A 23,542-nucleotide genomic window follows, 5' to 3' on the forward strand; every position below is an offset into this window, starting at 1 on the left:
AGAAAAGCCTTTGAAAGGGTGACGGTTTATGGTAACGGTATTGATCTAGTTGTGATATTACCGGACCAATTATCTTGTCTACTTAATATTTTTCCTGGTAAAAACTTCTGCGCGTCAGTTCCTTGTATAGTTTCTAGATTATTACGTCCCCGTTGATCTTTTGTTCCAGAGAACAGAGAAGCAAACATCGAACTTTCTGGTATTCATTCACTGCATTTTTGGCCGTGACCTAACGAACTAATTCTTTTCCAAGGGAAAACGAATATGCTTTGCGTCCGCCACAAACAGCGGTCTTTACATGGAGATTTAGTGTGCAATACAGAAGTTGATAAATGAGATCTTCACGCATGCCAGTATGTTCTCCTTCCAAAATATCGTAAGAAAGCTGATAATCAGCGTTCACGTAAAGGATTCCAATCATTTACCATCAATGATTGTAAATTTGCACCATCAATGAAAGTAAATTTGCACCCTCGTAAGACTGAGCTGAAAGCATTGCCTTCTAGAGAGGGGACTGTTTGTGGAATATTGTAAGCGTTTATACTACGAGCTTGCAATCTGAAAGCCCTAACTGATTCCAAGATCATGCCTGCCAAGCCCTTTGAGTTATAGATGGCAATTATCTGTGTAATATTTTGGCACACAAAAATTTTCGTTTTGCCCGCCTATGTTCCTTTTCCAGTAACCAATTCCGCCACTGACAAATTCCTAAAACCTTCTTCGGCTCGTTGAAGCCTGTGGTGTTAGAATTTCGTTGACTAGGTCCCTGACTATCAGCTCAATTGTTTCTTTGTTATATATTCACAATACAATTTTTGGATGCACCATCGTAATGCTTGTGCCGTTTAATGCTAAAGCCAGTTTAATCATCCCTATCGTAGAGGATACGACTAATATGTTAATAGAGAAGTTTTGTCTTTCTTTGGTAAGAAAGTATGCGGGCAGTCTTTTTCGTCAAAGATGAAATTGTTTATGTTCAGCAGTAGATACTTTTACTTCCCAGTAGACGAGATTAAAATCTACAATGCTAACGATATTGTGTCCTTGAAGCAAAATTTTTAAATTTTGCGCTAACGTTTTTTATTGCTTATAGACATTTTTCGATTGAAATGTAATTGAAATTTAACTGAAAAAATTTGTAATTGCTTGAATATTTTTGAGTTTAACCACTAAATTCACAAATTTCAGCCAACTTGAATTGCTCATCCCTGGTCCGATGAAAGGAACCAACGATAACAGTTATTGTAATTACTAAAAAAACAATGACAACTTTGCAATGAGAAAAAAAGAACAATGAAAGATGACATTCTGGGCAATGACAGAAAAAAAAACTAAAAATATTCGTCTAAACCTAAATACAGGGTATGTATTTAGGTCATGGAGCCTTTGTGGCATTATTGCCATGCGTTCGTTTTTTTTTGTTTTTTTTTGCTTAATCATTTACGACCAAAACTAATCTAATCTTTCAACTGAAACTTTCCACGATGACCAAAAAATCAATAACACAAAGAAATGCTGAAAAAATGCCACAGAACCATTTTTGGTATTATAGAACAATGAAACAAATCTACCCCCTTCCCTCCCCCGAAGAAAAGAAAACCTGAGAGGCTAGTAAAAATCTTTATTTTGGAATTAATCCTGATTCATCTAAACAGTATAACCCTAAAAAATGTTCACAGCCTTCGTAATTCACCTGTTATTCTCGTGTGAATATATTTAAAGTCACTTCATGCAAATTCAGACTTGTTCTCAAGTCCTACCTCTCTGTTTTGAGAAATGAGAAGAATGAAATGAGTTTTAGAATAGTGAGGCCTGAACAACAACAAAAAGCCTCAGCAGAATGTCTAGGTACAAAGGACTGAAGAGCGTATGACTTCTCCAACATGCTCGTTTCGGAGTATGCTTCCTAAGGTGTCACTTAAGGAAGCCCGCATATAAATGAACCCACTGCAAAAACTTTAAGACAAAAGAAACTATAGCTACCCAAAGAATACTTCAAAGTTTTTTTTATTTTATTTTAGTCCTAAAAATAATATTTTAAAAAAGGGAAAAAATTGTCTTATTGCAGACCCTATGTCACTGTTAGTATTATTCGATTGCCAATGGTAAAATTCAACGTTATTATATTCATAAAAATACCTCCCACTATCCACAACGGGGAATAACAAGCTTGTGGGAAATATTTAACAGATTAATGTGATAACACCATGATTGTCGTCTCCAAATGGGGCGGGAGGAGGTCGTAAAGAAATATTTATGAGAAATGGAAACTTCCTGGGAGGGTGTAAAGAGTGAGGCTTTGAGCAAGCGTAGTTGTGTAGGCCTCAGGTGGCTTGGTGTTCCCGTGAATTTTTAATAGTAGTATACCATAAATGTGGGCAAGGAAAATCGCACAGTACTTTGACCAGCACTGACTGTAGGCGTAAATAAGCTAAGCCTTACGACTGCAAAAAAACTACTTTAAAAAATAATATTACATTTTGTTCTATCAGTACAATTTCAGAGAAGTTTAATTTTCAACTTTTATAAATATCCTGGTCCTTTTACTAATCAAACCCAATGCACTTACAACTTTAACAAACATTTAGAAAGTCGACTTCCTAAAAATATTACGTACGAAACTTTTAGTCTTCTTATAGCATAAATCCTTGGACGCACTGCCATATTTAAGTCAAAACTACTTTCAAAGAATTCAGTGAAAGGTTCGTCGTTTGTCCACTAGTAGCAACAACAAAAGAGCTCAAATCAAAAGGATACTATTGGTGCTGGCAATGTATAAATATCGATCATGGAAAAGTGTGAATCTTTCAAAACAATGTAACCACGAGCAACAATTGAGTCCCTGAGTACCAACAAATATTTTTGAAATTTTCACATATTCTCAATATAAATTCTACATTCTCAAGTACTAAAGAAATTCATATATACATTCTTAAGCACTGTTGAAATTCTTCTTTAAGGCTTACTACTTTTACTTTAAGGTTTTCTATTTTTGTTCCCTTTCTAAATATTTGGTATGCTATTTTTCTACAGTAAAACAGTTTTAACGTTTCAGCGTACGAAGGCAATTTTTCTATCATTCGATAGCTAAGATTCAGCTTTGTACTTTTACCAAATTAATGTTATTTTTGAATTTGACTGCATTTTTCTCTAGATTACCGAATATATGGACATTTGGCTGGAAATCGTTGGAAAAAGGGGAAATTTTTTCGTTTTTTTAAGCAACTTCAGATCAGTCTGTAAAAAAAAGAAGAAATAATATCATAGTTGTGCTCCGGTGACTGGATAGGTCTGAAACTAATAAATTCAATAATACAAGTGTTTTGTCCTCTTAGTGCATCTTACATTTGTGGGCTTGTCGTAAAATCGCATGAATGGCGGTAAGGTATATTTTAAGAACTAGCATTTAAAGCTGTGCCGAAATAAAAAAATTTACTACTACTACTACTACTAACAACTCACCGCAGACCCAAGCCACCTGAGGCCAACGCAGCTACGCACACTCCTCCTCCATCCCAATCTATTCAAAGCCTCCCTTTTTATACTCTCCCAGGAAATTCCCATTTCCTTTAAATCTCTCTTTATGACGTCATCCCACCCCCGACGAGGACAACCTGCTTTCCGTTTAGCCCTAGACGGTTGGCCGAAAAGGACAACCTTCGGCAATATGTCATCCTTCATCCGCACAACGTGCCCTAGTCATCTCAACCTTTCTTTCATTATAGCCCTAGAAAGCGGTATTAAAACACATTTTTCGTACAGCCTGTTGTTTGAAATACGGTCATTCAGCCGGGTACCCAGAACAATCCGTAAGCAATTTCTCTGGAAAACCTCTAGCAAATCTTAAATCCGCTTTTCGGAGCGCCCATGCTTCAGAGCCATATTTGGCCACTGTCATCACTGTAGCTTCTGGTATTCTAATCTTGGTTTGCAGATTTATCTTCCTATTCTTCCATACGTTTTTTAACTGTGAAAAAACACCTGAGCTTCTGCTTTTAACATCTTCACTGTTCCCACCGTCTTAACTAATAATACTACCAAGGTTAGTGAAGCTGCCCACCTGATCAATCTTTTCGTTATCCAACGTCACTTTTTCATCTTCACTTATTCCTAGCCTTAGTGTCATAGTCTAATAAAAATTTTAAACCCTTGGAAATAATAAAATAGGCCTATATCTCTTATGAAATATTTAATTCTTAATGCATGTCTAAAATAGCAAGGTACTTCATTATATCCGGTAACAATAATTTACAAGTACTTTTTCGATAGAGTCTAACGGTGTTAATGTTTCAACATAAGATGACTATTTTGCTATCATTTGATAGCTGAAATTCAGCTTTATCCGTCTGCCGAATTACATTTTAAAAATTTGCTCGGGTTTTTTTTATTTTTTTTTTTATAAATTGCAAATAAAGCGGAAATTGGTTGGAAATCGTTGGTGAAAGAGAATATTTTAAGCAACTTTAGATCATTCTGTAAGGGAGAGACTAATACCTTAAGTATTATTGCCGAAGCTCTACTTAAATATTAAAAATCAAAACCCTTTGGAAACACTAACTACTCAGCTTGTCTTTTGTAACAGGTGGGTAAGAAATAAATTCTTATTATTTTTTGTGAAGTTGTCTCAAATTCCCCTAGGTTTCCCCGAATATAAAAAAACTGGATTCTCTTAGATCTCCTCAAGAACAAAATATTAACGATTTGTATTTTAACGCTCGTGTATTTCCGAACAGCTTTATTTAGAGATACCCTGAAAAACTCGGGTATGACGGAAGCACTACTTGAATGATTTGCGAAATCTTTCTTTTACAAACAAATGTATCGTCAACATTTCCAAAATACTTTTCAGTTTTCCTGGTCACCTATAAAATTCATGTCATGTAACACAGCGTCTTTTGTATTACCGCAGTCAATCAAACTCGTCTTAAATAATTTTATTGCGTAGGTAAGAAAAAACCAGAAATACTCTTTTTTGATAAGCATTGATACAGCAGAATTATGAACACAATGCGTTGCTACGATTATTTGAATGTCAGGGTGGGGAAAATCTAGATGTGATGCGTGATATACTGCAAAATCCAAGGTTTGAGATAAACCAGATGGTGTGTATGGAAGAGTTCATGTCAGAAGGGACTTGATGCAACTTCATTTCTTATCTGATTGAACAGAACATACTACAAGGTAAAGGAAAAGCTCTCTTAAGCACAAAGACGTCGTTTAATTTTGATTTGCAACGAGAAGGACAGTGAGACAATTATTTTCTCGAGGAAGGGACAAAAATTAAAAAAAGCTGCCTATTTGTCTCATTTTCTCTTCCTTAATACTTATTTTATGACACTCGCCCATCCCAGCCTCGGCGCCATTCATCAATATTACAAACCTGAAAGGTTTTAGATGAGAATATATGAAACTTTGGCAACCACTTAAGTGTACTTGAGACTTAGAATGGGCAGTGTTGGATGATATTTAGTGTCAATATCGTTCCGCTTTCTTTGGGGCTCTCAAAAAGTTTCAAAGAGGTGTATTCTCCTAAATATAGAATGTTTACATTCAGAGGACCAATGTGTTAACACAGTGAATTGATGCTCTTCTTGGCAATTACAGGCTCAGGGATCGATACCCGCTGCAGCAAGGTTGGGGGACAGGTTTGCTACTTGTTTCAGCAAGAAAGTAACAGCAGCTGAAACTTCAAATTGACACCCTAAGCGCGAGTAATGGCTCTGAAGGATCTTTATCCTTATCCATTTTTATAGTTAGTGGTGTGATACTATTCAAAACCTTGCAAAAAAACAGCAACCATACAGGAGGATGCAGAGGAAATACTCGAGTCTGAGGGATTCTGGTGACGATGATTCAAGGTTCTCTTCAAGCAGTTGAACATACGAGTACTTGGAATACGGAATGAACGTCAAAGTCTTCTTCCCAGGACAGTATTTGATAAATTTTCAAGGAGAAGGAGGAGATTCCGCTTTTAGACTTCATTTTTTTTTTTTTAGAAATGATATCTTCAAACGCACTTGCTAGAAAATTACGGGTTCTTTACCACCTTCCTGTGTGCAGTTTGTGTAGTTTATAAAGACGGGTAAAGCACACATTTCAGGGTAAGGGAATACGGAGTGATTTTCTTCCATGAGTTCTACGGCGGCTAATTTTGAAACCCCGAAAAAAATAATTTTCCATATCCAGCTTATCTATACTTCTGTTTGGGGTGCAGGGGTCTACCAGAGCAATAAAAACAAGCAGAGGATCAAATCCAGTCATCGCGTCATGATGGATATTCCATCTTTAGTCCTATTTCAATGAGTTAATATCGACTAGAGTATGATTTTTGTTTTACTAAAAAAGTAGGGTAAATCTTTATTAATACAATTAGTAATAGCACAATTTCCACTCTAGCCAACGGATAGCAGAACTCGGTGTAAAACAAAAATAACATTAAAAAAGAAAACATGTTGGGGCGACCTCCGGTTTGAATGTTAATAAATTCTTAAAACTAATTTCCAGGAATGTACAAGAGAGAAAAACTCAATAGTTATAATTAAAAACTTTACCAATGATAAAGCACAATCCTGTTTTTACCCTAAATCATGAGAATTTTTGCCACATAATATTTTGTTGTTTAGAAGACCCACCACAAATTTGAAACTGAGCTAGTAATGTGATTTTAGTACTGGGAAGTGATATGAGTTGTTTTTTTGTTTTTTTTTTTTTGTTTTTTTAGCAACCTTGATTTTTCTAGACCGTAGACAAAAAGACACTTCTGCAAAAAATTTATCGATTAAAATTCCAGTTTAATTTTTATTTCTACATTATTTTTATATCCATTAACCTTTTTACGTTTTTTGTTTGCTTCATACATGGCCCATGTGGCTCTACTGTTGGAATAAATTTATATGTTATCATATGATAAAGGAATTCAATTGTACTGACGGATAAACTCAAGGCAACAACTTCAGTTTAGAAAACAGCATTGTTGGTCGATATAACATCAAAGGAAAATACCCCCACCCTCAAAGAATTCCATATATCATTTAAGGTCATTCATAAAATAAATCCCAAAAATAGCGAATATTTTTCGGATTATGAGGTAAAACAAAATTTATTGAGTATAAGTCATCCATAATGACGAAACTTTTAATCCCCTTATGCCAAAACAAAATTGAAAAGGTGACTATTTCTGGTACACAATGGAGTCTAGATGAAGTAGAAACCTGCCTTCAGCACCAAAATATCTTTATCCGTAAAATTTTCACTTCACACAAGTTTTATTAGAGAAAAAGACAGTTGACTGCAGTGGCGTCAATTTGGGGTCAAGGTCTTCTGGATTCCTTTTCCCTAGATTTTGAAAAATATCTTTTTTGGAGGTATTTTCACTTTTAAAAATTCCTCTTTTTTATATTTTCATCAAAAAAATCGAAGAAACAACAAATCCCCCCGCCACCCTAGATATTTCGACATACATTTTATTACTTATCTTAAAATCACAAAAATATTCCATTTTCCATTAATATACTGTATAATCCAAAAGAGCTCATCCATGTTACAGATGTCTATTACAACTACCAAAAAAGCTGTTAAAACCACGCTTAAAAGCATCATAAGATCTTTCATAAACCATAATAATATATCTAAAACTTTAAAACATACCCTGGCTTCTGCATTCCAGAACTCCACTTAGTGAGGTTAGTCAGTGACCCAGAATTTGTTGATCCAAGTCGCCTAGAAACAAATCAAAGAAATTAAATTTTCTGACATTTTTCATGTTCACCCTAAATAAGATTGATATGTATCCCCTCCAGATGCCTCACAGAGTGCATTTTAATGCCTAAAAATCCAAACAATTATTGAGCCTTCAGATAATTATAGAAAGAGTTTTGGGGAGGTGGAAATTTACATCTAATCCTTCTTGATTCTCAAGAATATTTTTGGTCTACGCCTTTACTATTAGAGCTAGGGGGGGGGATAACAGTGCCCCTCCCATTGCGACAGTAATTTTTAAGTAGCATAAAAAATCACTGACTTTTTTCGTATCAATATTAAATAAAACTGATTTGTATCACTTTGTCAGCACAGAGTGATTCTTTTTTAGCATTTCAAAAATTAATATTCCCACTGAATTAATTTGAAAACGCAAACACTAGGAGAACGAATATATTTTATTTGAAACAAGATGTGCAAGATTAAAAAAAAATGGACCTCTTAAAGGCTAATCGATTCCGTATGCCTGCTATTCAAATTGAGAATGTGAAAATTGTCCCCATCCTGGTAAAATTTTTAAACTTGGATATTGTCCGAAAAGTGTTTGCAGCGAAAAGTAAGTTGGGTAAGTCAGGTGTATTTGTGTCTGAAAACCTAACTAAAAAGCGTCGCGATCTATTAAACGCAGTTTGCAGCAACTTTGGCCTAAGAAGTGTTTGGTCTGATCATAGACAAGTTCTAGCAAAATTTCCGGGTGAAACTCATTTACGTAAAATAAATTATTTGCATGAATGCATTAGTTTGTGACTTGTTAATATTTTTCTTGATTTGTAAATGCCTTCCTCAGGTCATTACTTTTCATTTTTTTTCACAATTTCTTTTTCATTTCGTTTAATTTTCTTACTTTATTTATTTATTTAGTTCTTTTCTTTTATTTTTCATATTTTTTCTCTTTCCGTGCTCATGGTTCATTCCAACAATACCTGCTGTGCAATTTAATTTTTTTAACTTTATTTATTTATTTAGTTCTTTTCTTTTATTTTTCATATTTTTTCTCTTTCCGTGCTCATGGTTCATTCCAACAATACCTGCTGTGCAATTAGTTATTCATGCGTTTGTAATCCTTTGACAGGTTTTCTTCTGTGACAGATTTAAGTAAAGATTTCTTTTTGGTTTATCTGGTGACTTAAATAGACTCCAAGTAAAACCTGCTTTTGTCAATATTTTAAGCCGTGAGAGGCGCCTTTGCGAGCTTGAAAATAATCCTTTTGATGTAATTAGTATCGTAAATAATTCTGTGGGTCAGGCTAATCAAAATCCAATTAATGTAAACCCTATTTGTAATAGTAAATATATTTTGGATTTGAGGGGAGAGGTTACCAAAGGAAATTATTCTTTGACTGCACTTCAGCTTAACATTCAGGGTCTCTCTTCGTCAATAGATAATCTGAGACAAACTGTTTCGGATGGACATCCTGATGCTCTGGGTTTATGTGAGACGTTTTTGGATTTTGGCAATGAAATGCTATTGGATATCCATGGTTATAAAATGGAACGTATAAACTGCTGCAAGATGGCTAAAGGAGGTCTTGCCATGTATATATCTTGCAATCTGTATTAGTGCTTGCGTGATGACTTATCAAGGAACTTTGAAGATATTTTCGAGTCACAATTTATAGAAATTAGATATAATGGTTTTGATCTAATCATAGGCAATATTTATCGTTGTACTAATGGTGCACTTTCGTTGTTTCTTCAGAATCTTGAGGAAACACTTGACATAATACTGAAACGTCCGTGTCAGTTAATCATAATGGGTGACTTTAATATAAATTTGATAGATTCAAACTCTTCGGCTTCAGTTGATTTTCTTGCAATCATAAATGCCGCAAGAAATCTACCATCTACATCCATCCCCACACGAGTAACTAATGTTACAGCTTCTTTGATTGACAATATCTTCTCTATGCTTAGTTTAAAAAAAAACTCAATTTTAGTTAGTGATATCTCCGATCATTTTCCAATATAGTCTCGGTTCAGCTTTAAACAGGGGAAGAGTAACCGGGCTCAAGTGTTTGATTCCTATTCTGTTAGGTTTGGTGAGAAAGAGTTATCTCTTCTTGGGTCTAAATTAGCGGAAAATTCGTGGAGCTTGTTTGGAACCATAGGTCTAAAAGGTTTGTTCCTCTAAACCATTGGTGAAATCCGGACTACTCTCAAAAGCTGGAGAAGGAAAAATAATCTCTAGAGAGCTCATAAATGCGCTACACTTTCAGCGAGTGCTATTCGTCTTTGTCAATTCAAGAACAACCGGAATATATATATATATATATATATATATATATATATATATATATATATATATATATATATATATATATATATATATATATATATATATATATATATATATATATATATATATATATATATATATATATATATATATATATATCCTTGTGTAGGAAAGCCAAATCTCAATTTTCTGAATAATTTTACTGCGTGTAGCAATGATATTCGTAAAACTTGGAAGGTATTAAATTCTGTACTTAAACCCGGTTCTCAATCTAGTTCTGTACCTATGAGTCTGGTCATCGGTGATAAGGCTGTGGAGGGTGAGCTCAATGTCCAAGAGGCATCCACTTCATTCTACGCTAATATTGGTAAGAATATTGCTTCTACAGTTACTTTGTCTCGGCCTAAGCCGGACTTTAGATCTTACCTCGGGCCGTCATGTGTTAAGTCCATGTTTCTAGAGCGAGTAACAGTAAGTGAAATTACTAAAATTGTTAATGGCTTGAAAAACTCGTCCTCATCTGGGCCAGACTCTATCCCTACTAAGGTAGTTAAATCTATTCTTCCTTCAATAGTTTTGACTCTAATAAAACTTGTTAATCTTTCATTTGAATGTGGAGTTTTTCCGGATGGTCCCAAGCATGCTCGAATTATTGTTTTGTATAATGGTGGACCAAGAAACGATCCGGCAAATTATTGACCTATTTCAATTTTATCACTATTTAGTAAACTCTTTGAAAAGACTATGCTTTCTCGTCCCCTTACTTTCCTAAAATCTAAAAAATTTCTTCATGATTTTCAATTTGGTTTCCGAATGAAGAACTCCACTGAACATGCCTGTGATGACCCTTTAGAATTTTATTCTATCTGTGTTAGATTCGGGATTCATTCCGGCTGCTACATTCCTGAATATTCGTAAGGCTTTCGATTCCTTAATCCATGAAATTCTTCTATTAAAGATGTCTCATTTTGGCATACGGGGAAATGTATTTTCTTGGTTTCAGTCATATTTGAAGGATGGATTAATTTCTGTTGATTAACTTTTCCGGTCATGGTTACAAGTGAATTTTGGCGTCCCCCAGGGGTCAGTTTTAGGGTCTGTGCTATTTTTGATTTATGTAAATGATCTTTATTGTGTTGTAAAAACGCAGAAACTTATTAATTGCTGTAGACTTTGTCATCCTAAGCCTTCCCTTGCCCATAGTGGTAACTATAGTTCACCTTCTTCTGATGTCCTTGTTTGTTTTGCTAATGACAGTACACTTGGCACTTCGTGAAACTGCGAATCAGAGCTTCGATTAAATTTGGAAAATTTGTTTGAGAGCGTAATTTTGTGGCTTGATGCTAATTATTTTACCCTAAATTTTTTTAAGTCCATTTTTTTTATTATTCGCGTGCTTCTCAGGGTTATTCCAGTTATCAGAAACTCACCAGCCAAATGGGATAATTCATAGATCTAAAGACCGATATGTTCGTTTTTTGGGAATTCTTGTTGATGAAAGCCTATCTTTCAAACGTCAAATTGATTTTATTAAAATGAAGATATACAGGGGTCTTGGTATTTTAAGCAAACTTAAACATACTTTTCCCGGATCAATTTTGAAAATCCTTTCAAATTGCTCGATCCAATCTTACGTTTCTTACAGTCCAATTGTGTGGATGTCAACTTTTCCTTCACTGTTAAAACCATTTTCTAAGGTTTATAATAAAGCTAGAAACCTCTTTCAGGAAACTAATCGTTCATTAGTTATACCATTACTTGATCTTGAGTCACTATACATTCTTTCATGTGCATTTTTTACTTTTTCTCAACTTCATGGTGACCTCCCCCGGCCCCTAAGTGTTCCGCTATCTTTTACCTCTGATTAAAATGATTATAACCTTCGCAATATGACAAATCATGTTCAAGTTCCATTTACTCCTTGTACAAGGTCAGATTTTAATCCTCTAACAGAATGTCATATTGTTTGGAACAAATTGCCTGAATCAGCTCGAGGGTGCCACTCATTCGGTTCGTTTAAAAAAATTGTTAAAAATTCTTTGGCTTCTAAGAAGTTATTTTTATCTACGTTTTTTATTTTGTTATTTTTTTGGAGTCCATTTAATCTACTTAATTAATTTAGTCTATTTATTCTATTTGTTTTTCTATAGTCTTTATTTTATTTATATTTTCTTTTCTTCTTCTTTTGCTCGTCTTTCTGTGAGTAAGTGATAATTTTAAATTTTCTTTTAGGCGTTTAACCCGGGATATAGCCCCCCCCCCCCCCCGGAAAATACCCCGTGGACAATAAGGCTTTCCAAATTTGAGAGTTTTATTTGATTTTTTTCCGTAGGGAGAAGGAATTTTGGTACGTGTGTATTATACGCCACTCACTCAAGTTTACGCTGTGTAAAACTTAAGAACAAATCGGTTTCTTCGTTAGTTTATTCCAGCTTAACGCGAGAAAAGAAAAAGACAAGTGACAGAATAGATAGGAAAATTGTTTTCTGACTTCAAACTGTCCAAATACTTTACCCCCCCCCCCAACTTATGCTCAAATATATAGCCCAAATTATATATCCCATCTAGTTTGTCAATTGTATTTGTCTTGTCTCGTGCTAAGCTGAAAGAAACAAACGAAGAAACCGGTTTATTCTCGGGTTTTACGCGCCGTAAACTTGAGTGAGTGGCGTATAATACATAAGTACCAAAATTCCTTCTCCGTAAGAACAAAAAAAAAAAAAAACTCAAATAAAATTCTCAAATTTGGAAAGCCTTTTTTCCACAGGGGGTATTTTCCGGGGGTTATCGCGGAGGGGGGGGGGGGTAAACGCCGGCCACCATCTAGCCCAACAGTCTACTAAACTATCATCCGGGAAGCAGCAATATATATATATATATATATATATATATATATATATATATATATATATATATATATATATATATATATATATATTTGCTTAAATAGCTTTTTAAAGCTATTTTAATATTTGAACGCTTAGAGAATTAATTATAGCTCAGAATGTTTCTTGCGAGCAGCAAGGCAATGTGCAAGATAGTCCAGCTCAGGGTACACCTTAAACGGATTCGCTAATTAAAAAGAAGTTATGTGTTCCTTTATTTCAAACTGATTCTTGCGTCCCTACTCACTAAATGAAACATGCTGAGTTAGTTCAATCCATTATCTCATATTTTATTTGGTGTTTATGATAATTCGATGTTGCTAGTTTTTCTTCTTTTTTTTTCTTTTTTTTTAAAGAAAAAGAAACGATCAAAAATGGGGTTTTTAAGGCCAAACGAGATTACTAAATAAACAAACAAAGTGAATATTTCGAGTTTTATGGTTGTTTAGTATTTGGTTTTAATTATTATATTTTTGGCTTTTATTAAATTTTATTCATGTTTTAATTTTTTGTTTTTTCATTGGTTTTTTGGTTCTTTTCACATTGACTTTCCGTTTTCTTGGCCTTAAAAAAACCTATTTTTGATCGTTTCCTTTTCTTATATTATGGCAGGCCAATGTGGTTTAAAAAAATTATCTTTTTTTTATCTACTTTTCTCAAACACGGGACTAACTAAAATTTAGGGCTTTTGGTATCAGGATTATTTTTGCTTTATTCTGAAGGCTAAACAAAAAATTCCCAGTCTTATAACCAAACAGTTCTGCTAAAATTTAGTGTATGTCTTCTCAAGCCTAAAAAAACACACAATATAGAGAATTTATTTATTGTGGGACCATGCAGCTTTTACAATTAGTGCAGCCTATTTGTTTCTGTCCAAACCTAACATCTGCATTTTCAAGTTTTTTTTAGAAAATCACAATATCATATACCTAGCATCTGCATTTTCAAATTTTTGAAAAAATCTCAGAAAAGATATTTTTTTTTTCATTTTTGAAATGTGCGATTTTTTGAAACACCACAGCCAAGTTGTCCTGTGCAAAACTTCTGCGTTTTCAAGCTTTCAAGAAAATAAAGAAGTAAGGATTCTTTTTTTCAAGTTTGAACTAGAAATAGATGAAGATGAGAAACTTCATCAATAAATTTTCTGAAGTCTATTTTCTTTCCATCTTTTGTCACTATGTTTTAAGCTGGAATTAGATGCTACTTTTTGTACTTCTAGCATGTCTGTACTAGGTTTTGACTCTGGAAAACCGAAAAAATTTGTTTCTACCCTTTAGAGATACAAGGTTGTAACTCAGTAACTACATCAGAAAGAAAAATTTCACCTTCTGAATTGGACGACGTCTATCCCTAAATCAAAATCAATCTGTGTGCATATACTAAATTTGACAGAGCACAGCTGAGCTGATTATTGATGACATAAAAAAAACTTAAAAAGAAAGATTGGATTCTCACTTTAAAGAATTTGACGATCCCATAATTCCCTGAGCTGAAAAATCCGACGAGGAGGACCACCTTTTATGCATAGAGGCACTCGTAGGCGACTGAAAGTCGTAAGCTCGTGATGATACTAAAAATAAAAAATCACATTTAGAAAAAAAAACAGTTTCCAGAATCAATAGAACAAAAAAAAATATAAACTTACTAATAGGCAGAAACATTCTCACAAATTAGAGAAAAAAAAAGATTAACTTGTATGAAAAATATAGAAAACCAACATGCAAACCATAAAATGCAGAAATTACAGGAAGGGAGGAGGGAGTGGGTCGGGTCGACAAATATCTTTTTCGTGCGTGCCTTATGGTGTTATATAACTCCAAGTTTAAACCGTTGTTTTCAAACTCACAGGCGTATTAAGCAAAATGAACACGGACATACATTTAAAAGAAATTTATTTCATTACGGAATTTAGAGCAAGCATAAAATTTACAACAAGTTATCTAGCTGTTGAGTTCAAGAGAAAACAACATATTCTTGAATCAATGAAAAATAAACACATTCTATTTGCTTTTGTACGTTTATATATACATATATATATATATATATATATATATATATATATATATATATATATATATATATATATATATATATATATATATATATATATATATATATATATATATATATATATTGTGCAGCTTTTTTAATTACTACAGTACTACAGCTATCTTGTACAACAAGTAGACAGACAACTACAAACAAAAGGCATGAGCTCATGGCAAAGAGCAAAAAATGACAAAATTAAGATGAGGAATGACAATTCGAATTAATAAATGGATTTAACGTAAGTTTCTAGCCCAGCAGCTTTCGAAGTCCCCGTAGCAGCCCCCATAACCCGTCTACCAGCTTGTGACACACCATTTACGGGCTGAACAGGCGACGCCGAAATGAGTGGACTTCAGTGTGCAAACAGCATAAAAAGAGACGGCGCTGACACGGCTGTAATTTTCAAAATTGGACATCATGGACACTGATAAGCTTCTCTAACTTAGTTACTTTTCTTTCGAAAACAGCAAACAACAAAAACCAAGACCATTTTTAATCAAAATGTTTCATCAGAATAGTGATTTTCCACAAACCTTTTTTTTTTAACAAAAGAGTGCGGATTGCGATAAAAGATCAGCGCTAATTTTAAAAATCGGTATCGATTTTTAACCCAAAATATGCGCCGCTTTTTCAGTATCATTATTTTTTATTATTCTGCACCAACCGAAGGTGATTTCAGCCTCGTCAGTTCAGCTCTTTACTCAAATACAAATGCACAAACAACTGCCCATCAAATCTCTCGCATCCAAGGAATCATTCACGCCTTAATAATGGTATCTCTCACATCACGTCTTAAATCATTCCACTTTCCATAAAATATTCACTGTCGCGTCAAAAAGCGTTCTCTGTCCTTTTCACACTATTCTCAAAGGTCTGACGAGTAGGGCAATGCATGTTCAACTACAATTTGGTTCTCCAGATCTACATTTCTCTGCTGATCCTCCCTTTGACAACAGTTTGGAAACATGTTCTTGCAATTATCCCTGAAGCCAGAAGCGGGAAAATGTTGAAAACGACATTTAAGCGTGACAGCAGCGATGTTCACTCGAACTAAAATTGACGATTTCCCAGGAAAAAACATTCCTCGCCGTATCGGGACATTCTTCGCCATATCGACCGCAACGGGACAAAAACAATCATAATAACCAGAAGACCAAAAACACAATTTTTTTTTTTAGGAAACATGATGTTTGAATGGAGAGAATGATAAATTAATTTTGGATGGCGTCTTTATCTTTGCTTGAGAAACTGCCAACTACGGAAAACAGATGAAACAATTTCAATCCAATAATTTAAATTTTTACGACCTAAGGACAGGAGATAGAATGAGTAAAAAAAAAAACATAAGAAAGGGGGAAAACCTTGCTAAAGAAAAAAAAAGAAAACTAGACTAAACAGCTAAAAAAAACACGGGAAGATAAAAAACACTGCACAAAAAATAAAAAGAAAGGAACAAAACCAAAAATAGCAAAAGGCTAGAATGGCAATACGGTCTAAGAAACTATTTGCTGCAATGCCTTTTTTTCTACACCTTGTCTGTATGTTATGAGTTTTACGCAACAAGTTGGCAAAGACAAAGGAACAATAGGCTTGGATTACGCCTTATGGGACCTTTTGATGTTGTTTAGCCAAATACCTAAGTATTTATTTATTTTTTTGTGCTATGTTTGGAGGGTAATTTTGACTCGCTCGGTCAAAAACTACCCAAAGACGGGATGCTCATAAATAAACTTTGCACTCAAGTTCGCCGGATATATATCAATCGTAAGCACAGAAGTTGACAGGACATTCTATACTGGCATACAAGTATAGGTTTTATAAAATTTAAATTTGTAATCCTAACTTTGTCTTTTGTTGCATTTTATGAACCAACCTTCAAACATATTTCAAACTAAACACAAAAACTCTAACAAACATAAATCTATAAAAGCTATGAACAGAACGATTACAATTGAAAATCCATGTTTTTAGACAATAAAACAAAAATGTGACGTAAACATTGTGAGGGTGATTTAAAACTTACTTATTCAATACGTGCAAACTGTCAAAAACGATCATAATTTTAATGCTGTATTGTGCTGCCACCTTGTTTTTTATATATGCATGATTGATGTGTGAAGTTCACAAGGCCCCAAGGAACATTTCAAAATCGATATGTAATACAACTATGAGTCATAAGAGATGTAAGGACAGACAATTTGAATTATTAATATAAATATAGACAATTGTCTGAACAAATTGAAAAAATTAGTTTCTATTGCATAAGTTTAGTTTTGCTCTTTTTTTTTTTATCAGTAGCCGGTTAATTTAGTCAAAAATCGAAAGCGATGGGCGAATCTGAAACCTTTGGCCCCAAAGCAGGGATGCCTTTTATGTGGAGGGAGGGGGAGTGACCACTATATTTTTAAATGTACTTTTTTTATATTTTCGTAAAGAAAATGAAAAGGAAAATGTCCCCACCCTATATCTTTTGAAAAATACTTTTTATGTACGATAAAAAACCGTTAACCCCCCACCTCTCCAACACTTTCGTGAATTGACATCCTGGCCCACAGAACATGGGAAAGTGATTAAACATAATTTATCATGGGTTTATCAAAAAATGAAAAGTATTAGCTTCGCCCCACAGAAATAGAAAAATTAAAAACAAGCTTCATTTCAATTTACTAAATTCTAGACTTCAAATAAAAGTCTGAAGAAAAGGCTGATTACTTCATTTTTGACCTGATATTTATGGACTATAAAATAACTACGACTTTTTCAGAATGAAATACTAGGGCTAGCTATGTTGCTGTTAAGTTGAATAATTCGCTTTTCTCACAAAAATGTCAGTAGGGTGTTAAAAAGGTCAAATTTGAGAGCGCATTCGACCACATCAACGTGTTGCATGAAGATGCAACAAAATAATTCCAAAATACTATTAATTCCATAAGGGATCTGTGCAGGGGCATAACTTGCTATGAGGCAGGGAGGGGGCAATTGCCCCCCTCCCCCCAGATGAAATTTAGTTTCTGCAAAAAAATCTTGTCAAAATTAAGATAAGCCTGCATAATTTAAGTATCCTGAGACATATGTTCAGTTTGCTTTAGTATATCTTTGCCTTGGTGGTAATATATGACTCATTTTTCAGTTTTCGCTGTCATTTTCACTTGATTTGGGAAAATTGTCTCCAACTCCCCCCTCCCCCCAGGATTTTGACAAAATTACGCCATTGGATCTGTGTGTGGAAAAAAGGATTAGGAAAAAACGATGTTTGATCTGAAATAACTTACAACTCGACATTTGTTTCTTAGGTGATGTGATAGGCTTGTAATGAATGGGACAATTGTCGTTATCGAGTAAGGACCCAGTTGACTGATGACTGCTTCGTCTGAAAAGTAAAATTGAAAGTAAGCAAAACAAATTTTGTTTTAAAGGGCTAGCAAAAATAGCAAATATTACAAATTTTCAACAAGAAACGTATCATGTTAATATTAGCTTTTCAGCCTTTCTTAACAGGAATAAACTAAGCTAGGACTCTAGCTGAACTCTAGGCCTCTCCTAGCTCAACTCTAGGCCTCTTCTAGCTGAAATTGAACTTGTAATGATGTTAGGACTGCTTTATATATGGTTTTAAATTTAAGTTTCTCGTTTTCTTTTTTATCGCAAATTGAATTTAACCTTTATTCTACTTTTTTGTTTTGCTGAGGATGGCCTTTGTACACATGGCCCGAAATATTCAACTTGCTTTCTTCTACAATTCACTGTCTTAAAAATTTCATCATTGCGTTATCCTCTTTATTTCATGGTTGCAGCGGTAGCTACGATTGTTAGGAAAGACTCACGCATACAAAGGAGCAATTTTAAGAGGGAAGTTAGGAAAAAAAGGTTCTTCGCTGGCACAAACTAAACGAACAGGGGACCAAATACAAACATAAAAGAAGCAAAAACAGTGATTGGCAGTAAACTAACCAAGCCATAACATATATATATATATATATATATATATATATATATATATATATATATATATATATATATATATATATATATATATATATATATATATATATATATATATATGTATATATATAACATAAAGAAAGAAAAAACGAGCAAAAATGGGGTTTTTAAAGGCCAAATGAAAATACTGAAAAAACAAAGCGAATATTTCGAGAGGACAAACGCCTCTCTTCTTCAGCGCGAACGAAATAATGTATCCAAGGAAAGTGCCGAAGGAAAAAAAACAACAAAAACAAATGCGGAAAGTCAATGTCAAAAGAACCAAAAAACCAAAGAAAAAACCAAAAACTTAAAAGATGAATAAAATTCAATAAAAGCCAAAATTTATAAGAATTAAAACCAAATACCTAACAACCTATAAATATATACATATATATATATATATATATATATATATATATATATATATATATATATATATATATATATATATATATATATATATATATATATATATATATATATGTGTGTGTGTGTATATATATACATATATATATATGTATATATAGGTGTGTATATATATACATATATATATATATATATATATATATATATATATATATATATATATATATATATATATATATATATACACACACATATATATATATATATATATATATATATATATATATATATATATATATATATATATATATATATATATATATATATATATATATATATATATATATATATATATATATATATATATATATATATATATATATATATATATATATATATATATATATATATATATATATATATATATATATATATATATATATATATATATATATATATATATACACATATATATACATATATATATATGTATATATATATATATATATATATATATATATATATATATATATATATATATATATATATATATATATATATATATGTATATATGTATATATATATGTATATATATTCAAAATAATTACTCATTTATCGTCATCAGCTTCTTCTTGGATTAAACCCTACTACAAAACAATTAAAAGTATGTGAATAATCTATTCAAATAGGATTATTCAAAGATTTTGCAAAGATCCATGTTACCTACTTTGTAATAATGGTACTGTGTGGTCGTCTACTTTTCCTATCTGGCGTTGGCTCTCCGTTTCTGACATCTTGAGAATTGAATCTAGTTCGTGATTCACGTAAGATACCGCTACTGTGTAATACCGGAGCTATAAATAGATAAATTATAATCAAATAATAAAAAACCCTAACTAAACAAATAAGCCAAAGAAGAGTTCACGCCGGTTCAAAGCTGGTTTCGGACAATTTCGCTTCGGAGACCAGATAAAACGTTGCCTGATGAGACATATGTCTTCAGGTGCAAAAATATTATTTTTTCTAACTCTGGTTTATTTTTTTATTGCTCTTTAGTAAAGAAACTTTCGTTCCCCGGCTGCATTGTGTTTAAATAAATATTACCTTCCGGCTTATGCACTATCAAAAATGTATTACTACCAGAGCGTGTTTTAAGCAGGTTTGACAAAAATCATTTTCAGGTTCTCCGTGTTAAACAGAGCGAAGTTTTAAAGCGTTTCCATCTTACAGGTTCCTAGTTTTTTGGACACGGGTTCTTCAAAGTTAGAACGTAACAAAATATTTGGTTAACCATGAGTTCTGAAAGACCTGAACACAGGCACTGAAAACAGCAATCTGCAGTCTGTCCAACTCCAATGTTGGATGTGGGGTACCTAAAAACGGGGTTTAGTTTGTTATGGTATGTATACAAATTTTGTTTTAACTTTTCCTCCTTTCCCATAAATTGTCATAATTTGTTTACTAATCCATTCCAAAGGGAGGATCAGTCAGACAAAGAAGATCGGGAGGATCAAAGTGTAATTGAATATACATGGCTGTACTGATCCTACCTTTGAGAACAGCTCAGCAAACAGTTTTTTCACATTATATCAGAAATTTGAAAACGTCATATACGACCTTTTGACGAGATCTTCTAGGAAGGCTTCAGAAAGTTTTACTTTCAGTCCACTATTACAGGCCTTAATTCACATAGTGACATTAAAAAGTAAGAGTAAGTAATTATGACGGCACTAGACCTTCAAGATCGAAACCGGCGGTTCTGATCTCCGTTTCGTGGCCCTTCAGTCAGGAAGTACGATGGGGGGGGGGGGGGGTTGAGACATCTTTTGAAAATTGATAACAACTTCAAGTATTGGGTGTCTACAGAATTCCTTGTTCGTGTGGTTTTTGGTATATCGGAAGAACTTATCAGCGACTCACGGATAGATTTACTCAGCACTCCAGTTCCATTAATAATGCACTTAAAAAACGAAAAAAAAACAGAAAATTTTGACTCTGCCCTTGCAGAGCACATTTTTGAAAAACCAGACCATACTATTTTGTTTAATCAAGCTAGCCTAATTTCGCATGACAAAGGTATTGTCCGGCACTACAGAGAAGCTGTTGAAATTTATAAATACCAACATTTAGGTCTAGCTTTAAACAGAGATTCCGGTGATTTAAGAATAAACGAGTCATATTTCGGTTTTCTCAAAAGAGAAGCCAATACTTTAGTAACCCGTGAAATAAACCTTGAACCACTTTCCCAGTCATCTAATCAAACACGAGAACAAAACCCCTTAGGTCTCAAAGGGTGTCTGCAAGAAATGCAATAATTAAAATCCGAAATGCGATGACTTAGTTCAACTTATTTAATTTCTTGTTCATGTTGTCTTTGGGTGAATGAAATGTTTTCTTTTCATTTATTTCTCAGTTGTTCGCTAGCATCCGTCGATAGCAGTTCATAATTTTTTGGATTTTGTGCAAATCGCGGATATTGACTAATTACTCGCTTTTATGGTTGTTAGGTATTTGGTTTTAATTCTTATAATTTTTGGCTTGTATTGAGTTTTATTCATCTTTTAAGTTTTTGGTTTTTTCTTCGGTTTTTTGGTTCTTTTTACATTGACTTTCCGCGTTTGTTTTTTGTTTGTTTTTTTTTCTTTTTCTTCAGCACTTTTCTTTGATAAATTATTTCGTTTCGCGCTGAGGCGTTTGTCCTCTCGAAATATTCGCTTTGTTGTGTTTTTTCAGTATTTTCATTTGGCCTTTAAAACCCCCTTTTTGCTCGTTTTTTTTTCTTTATGTTATCAGGCCAATGTGGTTTAAGAAATTATCTTACACGACGTCTTTTTCGGAATCCATATTGAATTTTGTACTAAAGACTGTTGACCTCAAAATAAAATTACGACCTCTCTTCGGAATCTAAATTCAGTTTGTGCCAAAGATTATTGGCCTTACGATAAAGTTACACACTATCAATAGCCAATTTCTCATGTACATGCCAAAAACATTGATGCATAAGAAATAGGCACATAGCCCGAATAGCCTGATCCCTGTTAGTACCAAGGCTCTAGAGAGGATTTTACTGGATTTTAGCCCCTTACAAGGCAAGAGTTATAAACATATATTAAGGGTTCCACAAGAGCTAATGACAGATATGAAAACATGAAGTTTGAAAACTATTACTGTCTGGGCATGTGTTGGTATCTAAGCCTTGTATGACTTGCAAGACCACGTACTTTGATGCAGCAGTACCTTTGCGAATAGATGCAGCTTGGGCAAAAAATTGGGCAATACTTTACAGAAAGAAGGGCTAGTATGAGAAATTTGCAGAAAGGCTCAGCTTCAGCTTATCATCTGATAAAGATCTGCCTTCATCATAACTTAAAGAAAATGAAAAAATATTGATCCGAGGCTTTAATCTATTTATATATTGATAGAATTTCTTAGGCGATGACCTGACAGAAGACACAATTTCTGATTTAAAAAATTTCACAATCATTTCAAGATAGTTTGGTTGCTTAAATCAAGTCTCTTCATAACCTCTCTAGGCTATATCAATTCTGTATCTACAATAACCTCCCAAGAAAGTGTTTTTATCTAAATGGCATCATTTTTAATAGCAGTTTTAAGAATGGCATGACGGTTAATATTCGCTTTGTTGATTGATTACTTTTATTTTTTATTGATCATATGTTTGCTTTATTTACTATTTATCCCGGACATTTTTTATTCATAGAAAAGAGTCCCTTATTGACAAGAATAGCCTAAAATTAATAAAATACACGTTGCTCACTAAATTATCACAGTCAAACATACATATCAAGTTCAAATAAAGCAATGTGTTAAGCAGGTAACCAAGAAAATCATTTCACAAGCCTCAGCGTCGGCTAACCGTCTCAAAGAGAAACGTCCATTAGCGAATTCTGCCAGTGGACAAGCTATCATCGAAAGTTGTCGAGAGTTTGAGGTTTGTCTGTGAAATTTGACTAAAACTACAGAAAAATTTACTTCTTTTTTGTCGATGAGTTTGTCAATCTAAGCGAGTGGCATCACAGGGAACATGCAAAGCTCTCAAATTACTCAAATGATACTTCCTTTGTACTGATTTTTTAGCTTTCCTAGCAGATGTGCTCGAAAATTTTTAGGGACTGCCCTTCCCTGAACTTTAAAAAGAAAATTCTGCTTCGTTAAATTGAAGAACTAAATTTATATTTCCTGAGGATAAAGTTTTATTAAAACTGAACACTTCTATCTCCGACACAAGCGGGGGAAGTTAAAT

The 23,542-nt window shown here is 33.4% G+C and overlaps 1 protein-coding gene across 5 annotated transcripts in view; it reads right to left on the reverse strand.

The window, feature by feature from the left end:
• LOC148950714 (echinoderm microtubule-associated protein-like 2) overlaps positions 1-23,542 on the reverse strand; it is a 193,721-nt gene that overhangs the window by 56,578 nt on the left and 113,601 nt on the right. For all 5 annotated transcript variants that reach the window (XM_089092591.1, XM_089092590.1, XM_089092588.1 and 2 more), the window contains 4 exons: positions 20,006-20,132; positions 18,201-18,298; positions 14,335-14,449; positions 7,648-7,719 (listed from right to left, as the gene is read on the reverse strand). In XM_089092591.1, coding sequence (XP_088948717.1) covers positions 7,648-7,719; positions 14,335-14,449; positions 18,201-18,298; positions 20,006-20,132 — 412 coding nt within the window. The remainder of the gene's footprint in view (positions 1-7,647; positions 7,720-14,334; positions 14,450-18,200; positions 18,299-20,005; positions 20,133-23,542) is intronic.

The sequence above is a fragment of the Artemia sp. Qi Xiang Cuo genome, chromosome 7 (assembly GCF_049724085.1).
Source record: "Artemia sp. Qi Xiang Cuo chromosome 7, ASM4972408v1, whole genome shotgun sequence".
NCBI lineage: Eukaryota > Metazoa > Arthropoda > Branchiopoda > Anostraca > Artemiidae > Artemia > Artemia sp. Qi Xiang Cuo.